Source organism: Pempheris klunzingeri, chromosome 18, assembly GCF_042242105.1.
Source record: "Pempheris klunzingeri isolate RE-2024b chromosome 18, fPemKlu1.hap1, whole genome shotgun sequence".
Classification (NCBI taxonomy): Eukaryota; Metazoa; Chordata; class Actinopteri; order Acropomatiformes; family Pempheridae; genus Pempheris; species Pempheris klunzingeri.
The window spans coordinates 8282443-8294901 of record NC_092029.1 but is presented as its reverse complement, the minus strand read 5'-3'; the positions used below and the strand labels follow the sequence as shown (position 1 = coordinate 8294901).

The 12459-nt window shown below is 41.6% G+C and overlaps 1 protein-coding gene across 8 annotated transcripts in view; it reads left to right on the top strand.

The window, feature by feature from the left end:
- Positions 1–12459, top strand: part of epb41l2 (erythrocyte membrane protein band 4.1 like 2) — a 48806-nt gene that overhangs the window by 17764 nt on the left and 18583 nt on the right. For all 8 annotated transcript variants that reach the window (XM_070849386.1, XM_070849387.1, XM_070849385.1 and 5 more), the window contains 9 exons: positions 1834–1938; positions 2114–2156; positions 6135–6210; positions 7683–7779; positions 7919–8043; positions 8257–8344; positions 10997–11149; positions 11254–11351; positions 11875–12047. In XM_070849386.1, the coding sequence (XP_070705487.1) occupies positions 1834–1938; positions 2114–2156; positions 6135–6210; positions 7683–7779; positions 7919–8043; positions 8257–8344; positions 10997–11149; positions 11254–11351; positions 11875–12047 (958 nt within the window). The remainder of the gene's footprint in view (positions 1–1833; positions 1939–2113; positions 2157–6134; positions 6211–7682; positions 7780–7918; positions 8044–8256; positions 8345–10996; positions 11150–11253; positions 11352–11874; positions 12048–12459) is intronic.

The window sequence follows — 12459 nt, the reverse complement described above, 5'->3', positions numbered from 1 at the left end:
ACGGCCATTGGAACAGTAGCTGCTTTGTCTCACAACAGAAATCGCTGAATCTGCAACGAACTGCTATTGTCCTGAACACACACACACACACACACACACACACACACACACACACACACACACACACACACACACACACACACACACACACACACACACACGTATCCATCTATCCCTCCCTCCTCACTGGCATAGTTAGGTTGCGAGAGAGGGAGAGATGCACAATGCATTCCAGAGATTAAATTTTCTGTTTTGCCCAGCAGGCCTCCAACACACACAATACCACACACACACACTACTTTTTTACTTTAACTCCATGTCCATTTTTGTATCATCACTCTGTCCTATTTATTAACCGATGACATCACATTTATTTCAGTGTAATAATTTCATGCATATCTTATTAGCTGTAGTTCCTTGAATGAAAATCTTTCTGACTCTCCTCAATGGTGTGTTTCAAAGGAGAGTCTTAGTGTCACATGGGCTTAAAGCTGTTTCTAAGAATTTCATTAGTATTGGTTTCAGCAGGATTTTAGTGTCACACGGTTTAAGTACCGTCTTATAGAATTTCATTAGGTCTCAGTCAGACGTGAGTCAAGTTGTATTCGCAAATTAGGGCAGAGTTGCGATGGTTTTGACGCGTAGAGCAGTGCATTTGCTGCCTCACAGAAAAAGAAGATGCAGACAAGCACTTTGCATTTCTCTAGCTCTTACATGATCATTATATGGTTTCATTCTTCCTCATAATTTTATTTATATTACTTCATTCATCTGACTATTGCAATTATAGTAGTTTGGCACTTGATGTAGGGGTTGACAGTATATGTTACTGGGGATACATGCTGTGCGATGGGATCATATTTAAAAGTTTATTGTCCAGGATCAACACTAATATTGTCAATATATAAAAACCATGGTCACTCAGCTAAAGTGTCAGCCAAGCAGATGCCCCTTGTGGGACAGGCATCCAGCAATTTTTGTGACAGTTCTTTTAATGGAGTGCCTTGCTCGGAGGCACACGGGCAAACCCTTAAAGGTCACATCCTCACATTCTTTGGGCGTTCAGAATGCAACTACGCTGGGAGTTTGTGTATGTTGCCCATGTGTTTGACCGAGTATAGGAAAATACCGCAGATGTTTTTAGCTGCACTAGGACAAGAAGAAAAATGCACTCATTCATCCTCTTTCCTTCCTCTCTCACCACGCTCCCTGCCCTCTCCCGGAGCCTGTCTGTGAAATGACACTCACTCACATTTAGTGTGTCAGACTGAGGCTGCGCTGACTAATCGAAAAGAAACGAGTATTATTTCATTACTTCATTCTTTCTCCACTTTTTTCCCCCATTTCCACCCTCTCTCTGTCTGACCTTCTGCCCAACTAAAGGGCACTGTTGTGTGTTTGTGTGTGCGCACGCTCGTGCCCGCGTGCATGGATGTGTGCTAAATGTCATTGTCATAGTTGAGTGTGGAGGATTTCATAGCTAAGGCTCCCATCGGGCCTATGAAGGAATGTGTTGCTCAGAGACAGACCGAGAGACTGAGAAAGAGCGCAAAAGGATAATGGAACAGATGTAGATGAAACGGAAGAAACAGAGCTGCATTGATAGAGAGGATTGAACAGTGACTTTATAAGTGTCTCAATACACTGTACAAAATGTACAGTTTAACCATATGGTACTCATATTCTCACGATCACATTGCTCAAGCTCTAAAATGACCTTTTGATGTGTGACAACAGTAAAGTAGCTTTAGTAGTAGCTTTCAATATCGTTTTCTGTCAAAATGTGCAGTAATATACAAACTTTAATCTCTTTAAATCTGTCTCTCTCTGCAGAAACGTGCGAAGGGCCAGTACTTGTTCTTTAAGGTGTGTGAGCACCTTAACTTGATGGAAAAAGACTACTTCGGTCTGATATACACAGACAGCCATGAACAGAAGGTATGTATGCATACACACGTACACAGGATGTACTGTATAGTAAAAAAGTCAGTAATGTACACATCTAGAAACTCCAGACATGGACGTCTGTATAGTGTCTTGTGACACGGTGTCACCATAGAGGTTAACTTTCTTCCTGCTCTGTGTCTCGCTACCTCTGGCCTGCTCACTCCAGTGTTGGTTGGATCCCACGAAGGAAATCAAGAGACAGATACGCAGTAAGTTTTATTTCTCAAATCAAACATCTGTTGCCTTATAGTTTTACAAATCCATCCATCCATCCATCCCTCAGCCTGCCTCAACAAGATGTTTCCTATAATATAGGACCCCCAACTTCCTTGCTACATGGCAAAAAAATTAATATAGATATTGAATTAACAAAAGAGTTTAAGTATCACCATATTAAAGGGAAAACAGCATCACAATTAAGTCAAACAGAGACATTTGAAACCAAACGACAGCAGTCTTGCCAGAGCTGGAAGAGGTTACCAAAGTGTGATCGCTCTACTTCATTATTTATCGATCTCTTTGTTAACTTGTTAATTTATAAATGTGGGGCAAGGCGCTCATCTTTTGTTAATATACAGCAGTCAAGAGTGTGGAACAACAAGCATATTTAAACCTTCATCTTGGTTTTGAGCGCACGCATGTGCCTGGAATTAGAAAAGTTGTCCTCCTTTTGCGATGATGTCCATGATTGAGCTCAATAATAAACAGGATCTGGGTAGAATTTAGATGAATCGGGTTGCTCTTTCTCCAGTTTAATGTGTTTAATTAGAGGTCTTTGCATTTGTGGTTGGACTGTTTATGTCATTTTTACTTGATAGTATCCTACATCATTGTTTTTCTGAGGGTTTCTGATTTACTCTAGCTGACATTTCTTCAAGAAAAGTTTTTCTTTTTCTGTTTTGCTGTTTATTTCTCCCTTCTCTCTGTTTTTTTTTTTTTTTTTTTTTTACAATATAACTCCAACCAGGATTTAACACACAGGCTGCACTTTTAGGAGGCAGGCTTAGTAAAAACATATCATTTTGGCTCATAAAGCCTTATTTTAGTTAGCACGTGTGAGGTAGTTATGCTTGGGTGTGTGCATACTGTGCGTAGTTCCATCTGTATGTGTCAGCAGCACAGAGTGTGTGGTGAACATGCATGCCTGTGTTTTTGTGGCTGTGTCGCTGTGTGTGCCTGTGGTTCATGGATGACTGGTATTCAACTGGCCGCATGTGTTCATTTGTGTACAGTTTTCTGTGTGTGTGTGTGAATGTTTATAGTGAAAAAGAGACTGTATCATGTGAATTGGATACCTCTGTCTGTGTTTGTGCAGACACAGCACCACATAAACGGCAGGTTTGACCCTGTTCTGCTCTCCATCAGCGTACGCTCGGCCATCACAACTCTACAGCTCTGCATACCAGGCACCTAAACATTAAAAAAAAATTTTTTATGTGTCCCTGAATCATTTTGGAAAGATCAGAGCTGCTGCATGTGATGTGCTTTATCTCACCCCGTAATATAAAGAAGATCTAAAATAGAGCTGTTGCTTTCATCACCTGTAAATGGAGTACTTTGACACAGGCAAAAAGATACAACAAAACATTAAACTTCGGCTGGATAAACATGTCTGACAAACAAGTGAAGTGTGTCCTTGTTTTGTACTGTGGGTATGGAGGTTTGTGTATGCTCCTACATCTTGAGAGACTCCCACCCACAATGCAGCTTAGTACGGCCAAAACTGTGGGTGTGTCTGCTCTTTGTGTCCGTGGTTTGATGGTGGAATAAAAAAATGGGGGAAAAAACTACAAATTAGGTAAATCTGATCAGAATAAAATAGATAATAGAAAATTAGGTAATTGTGACAGCACTTTAAAAAAAAAAAGGAGCAAAATATGAGGGACAGTTTTACTCCAAGAAGCTGGAGAACCAATAAAAATGAAACTTAAACCCAAAAATCTTGGCTGTCTGCAGTCGTAACAGACGGGACAAATAAAGCTGCCCCGCAATGATACCAGAATAAGCACCACTGAAAGTAAAACTGTCCGAGGTTTCACTTTGATAGAAAATGAGAAAAAGATTTCATCTCCGTCTCTTAAGTCGGGCTGAATGTCACTGGAAGCAGAAAGTCCGAAGAGCCTGGATTCAGTCCAGTCAAAGGACCTCTGCAGTGCTTGTGGCTTCTGTTAATGTTCAACAGCAGCCTACATGTTCTCCCCATAGTCAAACTAACTAGTATTATCATCGTACATGTGCAGCCATTACAACTCATATGATCAAAACAAACAGCAGCTGCTAAAGTAATAGGATCATAAGGGCATATTTAGCATATTTTCTGATTTATAGCCAATTTCCTGCTTTCGTTTGATTAAGGGACATTTTACCACTTTATGTGGCTGTCCAATCAGTGTGGATGTTAGATGAATTCAATTGAAGGAGTAAAAACCTCAGTGCGTGCTTATTGACTGAGAAAGCTGAGCGGTTCTTCCAGGTCCCCAGCGGCGTCATTTGACGTGATTGGTGACCAGGAAGAAATTCCAGCTATTTCAGCTTTGATTTCCAATCTGGGGAGAACAGGGATGTGCCCCAGACACCGCTCCAAACAAAACTTCCCTGTTCTCTTCCCTTGTATTGCAAACTGGCTAAATTTCCAAGAGTGAGGATGTTATGGATGAGGATGCATCTTACAATGTTTTGGCTGACTTGGGTACCATATTTATTCGAGAATATGGCTAAAGAAAAACTGCAGCTGTGTTAGCCATGTGGGCCTTATTGGCTCAATTGACTACATTTAACATCAATGCTGATTGGACATCCACTGTAAACGTGGCGAAATTTCCCTTTGAAACATGTTTTTAAGTATTGTATATAAAAATATCCATTTGAAGGAATAAGATACTGAAAAAATAAGAAGAAAGCTGGGTTGAGGTAAAGGGAAAGTGCTAATATGAAAGGAGTAGAGGAGAGGTGAGGAATTGTCGCCAGACAGAGTGTAGTGAGCGAGCGAGGTGAGGGATAGGATGTGTATATCTATCAGTATGTATGAACTCTATGCATCATGGGGCGGACACGTGGTTGTGTAGAAAGATGAAAGAGTCACGAGAGACTCCCAAAGCACTTAGTGCTGCTAACAAGACACACAAACTCAATCTCACTGCCAGACGCATCGACACACATCCATACCCCCACACCAACAGACACACAGGCTTGGACACAGCAGGGTGCTGTAGGTTTGCACCGAGGAGTTTCCATTTCTGTACATTAAGTTACAAAAGTGGAATCTGTGGAAAGAAAAAGAAAAAGCAGCACATCACTGACATGGAAAATTAATGTTGCACATTATTTTCACCTCTGTGTTGCACCTTTTCTATGTTTTTCCTCACGTCATTTCTGCTGTAATGGCTCTGTGTCTGCGTGCGTGTGTGTGTGTGTGTGTGTGTGGGGGGGGATTTTGTCACTGCATGTGTGTACATGCGGATGCGTGTATGACCTTGGAGGAGGAAGTGTTCTCGATGTGATGTCAGCTTTTCCCGGATAGAATTTTCCAGATGATGTGATCTCCATCTTATATTGAGTGCATGTGCATGAGTGTTATTGGGTGGAGCCAGGCAGCAGTACAGAAAGAGTGCAGATGGAGAAGGTGGCAGGCACAGCAATATGGTCTCCTGTGGGAATGAGAACAGGAAATTGGTGCCAAATGATGTTTGATGTGAAGTGAGTGCTCTCCGAAAGGAAACCGTATTGTGACACTATGATGCAGATATTATGGCGATGTTTCTGGTGATGATCGTGTCTGTGATGATGATGATGATGATGATGATGATGATAAAGATTACAGTTTGGTATTTGGTCAAGCCAGAATGGGGTTACGCAATACCAGATCTGCTTGTGTATTTGTGTGTGTGTGTGTGTGTGTGTGTGTGTGTGTGTGTGTGTGCGCGTGTGTGTGTGTGTGCATGCATGCATGTGTGATGTACCAGGCTTAGCGCTAGCTAAAAGCTGTTCTGCATTAGCTGCCCTCACTCACACCCACCTCTCTGTCTCTCTCTCAGTGCCTCTCAAACACACACACACACACACACACACACACACTGATGGGTGAGATGGGCAGCGGGATGGATGGAATTCCATATAAATACAGAAAACTCCTGTACTTATTGTACATATGTAATGTTACTAAGCTGTAAATCACTCTTTTTATCCAGGTAACAACTGGCAGTTTGCCTTCAACGTCAAGTTCTACCCTCCTGACCCCTCCCTGCTCACTGAAGACATTACCAGGTACTTAAACCTGCGTTATTTTTTTTTTAAATGGCATTTGTCCAAAATGTCACACAAATTTGTCCACCTAGTTGCCATCTGTGTCTGAGTTTGCAGGGCAGGTGTTGTCTGTTTGTCTGAGGTTTTTTTTCGCTGAAAACCGCTGACAACTGCTGCTGGAAACAAGGTTGCTGAGAGCAGTGAGAGTGAACTGAAACATTCAAGTTTTGGGCTCTAAAACAAAAGAATGACGTGAAAGATGCTGAAAGGCAAAGTGCACCATTGGGTGGTTCTCTGCGGTGATGTTACTGTTAGTGACCCCCTTCACATTACATATAATTACTTGACTTATTGTTGATATAAACATACTGATTAGTGTAGCTTTGTAAAATTACAGTTTCACTTTGGAAAGTTGATTTGCTTTCCTAAGACCGACAATACACATCAAAAGTAAAAACAGAACAAGGAAAAAGAAAAAAGACAAGCTGGCAATGTGAACATTGTTAAATCACTTGTATTTGAACATATGCATGCACACACACGGGCATGCTCCCAGCACACAGCATTTAGGTTGGAGTGTATGTCTAATGGAGCGAACAGCTTCTCTGATGGTTGTAGCTAAAGGCTAATCAAGGACACACACACTCACTAACGTGCATACACTCAGTCAGACAAGTACCAACAACTCCCCTGCATTGAGTGGCTACATTAACTGCTATCCTTTATCACTACAGGTGTGTAATTGTGCTCATTTATCTTTTGTTAAATTTCAATAGACAGATTAAATGCAATTTCATTGCCACAGAATTCCCACAGAATTTGCCAAATACTGTATTGTTATATATTATGTATCATATTATATGTATTCATGTACATAGTAGATTTTTTTACTTCTGTTATTCTGTAATTACCCATATTAACATGGTAAACTACAGTATTGTTTTGGTACAATATATTTGTCCAGTGAAGTGAGACCTTGTAACTGGATGACTGGGGTTTAAGCCTCCATGTCAGTTAGTTTCCGTCCCACTGAAGTGGCTTTGAATGACATTTTTCAGGAGTCAGGATGATGCATTTACCAGCACCCTGAAGTGTCTGACTTAGCCATTCACACACAGAGGCTCCATTCACATCAAGAATTCTTCCATAAAGATTCACTGCAGAGGACAGCTTACATTAACGTAAATCCACACACAGCCGCAAACGTACACGTTATGTCGGTATGTCATGGAAAGGATTAAACAAAGTTATACCAGCAAACCAGTGTACTGGCTCACTAAAATTGTACAACAAACACTGCACCAACAAAGACATTTAATCCGCACCAGCTGACCCTCACACGAGGAGAGGCAATTTGGCTACTGGGATTGCCTTACTATTATCATGAACAATGAAACTGGTTCCCGATCAAAGAAAGGCTTAGAATGAGTTTGGTTTTTTTTCTCGCTGAGAGTAGACTAAACCCAATTTGTTTCCCCTTTTCTCTCTTGTAGGTACCTTTTATGTCTGCAGCTCCGTGAAGACGTGGCTTCGGGCCGACTGCCTTGCTCTTTTGTCACTCACGCTCTTTTGGGGTCATACACGTTGCAGGTACAACGCACACGTGTCTGTGCTGGTGTATGTACATGTAGGCAAGAAGCTAGCAAATGTGTTGTTTCCATATGTGACTTGGCCTGCCTATATGTCTCTGTAGTGTATATGAACCGGTCTGTCTCCTTCTGGTTTACAGGCAGAGTTTGGGGACTTTGAACCTGACCAGCCTCGGCCTCTGGACTACATCAGTCAGCGGACATTTGCGCCCAATCAGAACAAAGAGATGGAGGAGAAGATTCTTGAACTGCACAAGTCTCACAGGTTAGAGAGAACAGGGTCATGCCATCAGAAGTAGTCTGGGTCAAGTATATATGGCTTTTTCTTGTCATTAAAGGCTGTGGACTCTTTGGTTGTGTTTCTAACTGCTTTAGTAAGTCATGTTATTTACCATATATCTCAAACACTCTGGATTTATACCATTATACTGTTTTTTTATCTGAGGGTGTTGTTGTAATTAGCTTTTTTTGTGTTTAGGGGAATGACACCAGCACAAGCCGACACCCAGTTTCTAGAAAATGCCAAGAAACTGTCCATGTACGGGGTGGATCTGCACCATGCTAAGGTATGAATAACTGAATGAATCCTCTCTTTTTGCTCTCATCTCCATTGTTGTTGACATCAGGGGATTAGCACTGTTTCTTTGATGTGGGAAGAGTGTTTGCATGTTTGTGTCCCTGTATCTGTGTGTGTGTGTGTGTGTGTGTGTCAGCTGTACAAACACTCAGGGAGGCCATTGCCATGGGAACAGCCAGTCTCTCTCACTGGGATAGCGGGTCATCAGCAGAGTGCATGCAAGTTTCCATGTGTGTCTGAGCACGTTTGTGTGTCTTTGTGTAAGAGGGGCAGAAAAAATGGGGGAAATATGCATGAGAGAGGGAGAGGGAGGGAGAGCGAGTCTGAAAATAGTAGGAGAGGATGTGAGATTGAGGATATAGAGAAGACAAAGATGTGGAGGACAGAGGTGAGGTTGGGGTGAGACGGGGACATATTCATGAAAGAGAGAAAGAGGCGAGTCCCCTTTAATGGCATGCTCCACTTGTTTGCAACACAGAGAGAGGACCAGGGGGATAGATGAGAGCAGCAGAGAGTGTGTTTCAAAATGTTGAAAATCTTTTTTTTTTTTTTTTTTTTTTGGCATACCAAAGTTGTGGGAACTGAAGGGGCAGGTCTATTTCTGTCCTGTGCCATTAATATGTTGTGCAACTTTCATGACTCCAAGGCCCACAAAGAAACCATTTCAAATACTGTATGTCAAATACTGTATATCAGAGCCATTCAATAGAAAAGAGGTTTAATTGAAACAAAATTTGACACATTAACAACAGACACAATAAAATGTTGATGATATTTTAGTGTTACGAGACCTTCTCATGGAAGACATGTTGGCATGGAGTAAGAAAAGCACAGGTATAAATAATAAAAGTCGTGATGGCTGAATTCCAATAAGCTGCTCCAGTTGTAAGGTCCTAGTGTTGTGCATGGGGCCTCATTGTTACATACTGAAGTGTTGTGTTATATTTCTGGATTTCTGGATCATTTTACACTGGCATTAAACAATACCGTAACTTAATCCAGGTTTGAACGGAAAAAAATGAGCAACTTGGTGTTTCTGGCTCTCTGTTGACCATCTTGGATTCACTCTTTTTTTTTTTTTTTCACTTGCAATGGCTTGCCGCTGGGTAGCAGTGTATGAGATGATGCAATAGCATCCACTGTAGTGGCTGATGTGCAACTATGCCATCAAAACTCATGCATATACAAGAAAACAGCTTTTGAATAGCTGTACACTGTAGTGACCTCTGTGCATGAAAGGGTTAAGATGTACTGAGACAAAAAATAGTCACAAAAGTCTGGAGACCACAAGCAACTTGCAAACCAATTATGTACAAAAATTGAACTTGAACAAAACTTTTAAGGGAATTTAATCGGGTGTTGGCAGTAAGAAAGATGCTTGTTGCTCTTCAAGCCGCAAAAAACAAGGTTACTTGTAAAGCATGTGTCTGATGGTGCAAAGGCCGTACTGCAGAAGGGAACAGTTGTTGTTTTGGTCCACTGAGTAGTCTGGCAGCAGCAGGGACAAAAATACCTGGATACAGGAGGTCCCATATTATGCAAAGTTCACTTTTTAATTTCTTTTCAACATAAATGTGTGATGCTGGTTTACCGAGAGACCACCCATTCATTTTTTCTCTTGCTCCATCTTTCACTAAATTTGTGTGAGAACGCTCCATTAAGATTTGGCTCCCCTTACGATGTCATAACGTCTGCTCCCGGTAACACAAAGATGTTGAGCAGCAGATTCTGTTCTTCTAAAACGGAGCAGAGACAGAGGCTGAAAATAGCTGCTGCAGCCACGTCTGCTATCATAAAGATAATGCGTATAAAGTATGAACTTCAGAATATGGGACCTTTTGATAAAGCACATTGCAACACTTCACAGAATCGTTGAATCCAATAAAAATTCAAAGTATGATACCTAAAAGTATTCTTGAGTGGATTGTTCAGATACTGTAGCTTTCAGTTCATTTTTGTATGCATTAGGATTTATTCAAAGTCAGCCTGGACTGTTACAACATAGCTGGCTGACCTCTTTAATTCTGCGTTCAGTTATTTGGCATTACTTTCAAAATTGAGACCCACTCCTCTGGAGTGAATAACTGTGTGATAGTGATCACAAGTAACTTTTGCATCAAGCACTTCTTGCTGGAGTCACTGAAGACCGCAGTCACTCACAGAAACCACAAAAAGCACTAATACATCCATTTTGTCGGTGTATCCAATCCAAAGTGCTAAAAATGTATTTCGACTCGGTGCACAGAGATCGATTACCAGCTGAGAGCATGGAAAGGCCATGTGACATGTTTGTACATCCAAGTGAAACTGTCCATTATCAATATATTGCATCCTCCATTAGTCCAACAGATTTTTCCTGTTAATTTGCTACTGTAATCAATACCCCCCTTACCATTACCACATGCCTTGGACTTAAAAGCTTTGCCAGTGAGTTAGTCTGCCAGCTAACCATGTTAGAGTTGTACTGAGTGACAGCGCTTGTATGCGTGGTAATCTGTAGAACTTTAGCAGACTTCTGTAGAAATCAATTGATGTACATCAAGATCAGATTTAGACAAACAAGCAGCATATACAAATGTTTCACCCAGATGAATGCGTTACTTCATGATAATTTTTATTCATTTGAATCTGACTGTTACAGGATTCTGAGGGTGTGGACATCATGCTAGGTGTGTGTGCCAACGGACTCCTGGTTTACAAAGACAGACTTCGGATAAACCGATTTGCTTGGCCCAAAATACTCAAGATTTCGTACAAGAGGAACAACTTCTACATCAAGATCAGACCAGGAGAGGTATATTTACTCCCCACCCCACGCAAAAGAATGCAACACATGAAATTATTCTCATAATGATAAAATAACAGAGTAAACATAACGTACTGCTCTTCCTCTTTTAGACGGAGCAGTTTGAGAGCACGGTGGGATTCAAACTCCAGAATCATCGATCTGCCAAAAGGCTGTGGAAAGTCTGTGTGGAGAATCACAGTTTCTTCAGGTAGAAATACACACAATCAAGTATTCACTATGAAGCAAACATGCTGTGTATGCATATGGATCTCAGAGTGTAGAGTGCTTGAAACGGCTGGCTAGATGAAACGTTCAATAAAGAAATGCGTTTAGCTCAGCTGGGTCTCTTTCCAGACAGAAAGTCAAGAGAGCATCTTGTAATTGTCTAAGCAGTCTGATGCCCAGGGCTAATACACACACGCACACTAATAAGCTCACACATACACACACAAAGGTGAACCAGATGCCCATCATTGTTGTTTATGTGTGCTGTGTCGGCATGTTTGCAGGTATGTGTGTGTGTGTAAGCGTGGAAAGGAATAAGCTTTAATATCCTGTTGAGTTCCCTGGAAACATTTTTGCCTGTCCTGCACATGAACATACTGTATAGTTATGACTGTTTATTGCAAGCTAAACCCTCTGAATAAGTTTTCGAATTCATGTTCCTCTCCCCCATCTTTCTCTCCCTCCCTCCCTCCCTCCCTCCCTCTATCTCTGTCTCTTGTCTCCAGGTTAAACGCACCAGAACCTCCTACCAAGGCCCGCTTCTTGACTCTGGGCTCCAAGTTCCGCTACAGCGGGCGAACCCAAGCCCAGACCCGCATGGCCAGCTCCCTCATAGACCGACCTGCACCCAGCTTTGAACGCACTTCATCCAAGCGCATCAGCCGCAGTCTGGATGGAGGTAGCACACACTTAACTCACAGAGAGACACAGAAAGACGCTCCAGCTTGATTCTAAACAAAATCAAATGAAAGGATAGATAGATGGGAAGAGGAGTGAAGGGAATGATGGGAAGTCAGTGGGGGGCCATGGATGGAGGGTTTGCACGTGGTTGTGTCTGTGTTTCGGTGTGTGTTTGGATATTAAACACTAGTGTCTGAACTGATACAGGAAATAGCTGCAGCATATGTTTCCTGTCACACAGTGAGACGGAGAAGGAGAAAGAAAGAGATGGAAAGAAAGAATGTTGTGTGTTTTCAAAAAGAAAAAGAAACAAATACAGCATCTAGACAGAATGTACAGTCAGGGGGTCTCATGTCACTTTCATGTCATGGCAGAAAACAAAATGGAAAACTAAAGCATAGTTCCCCAAA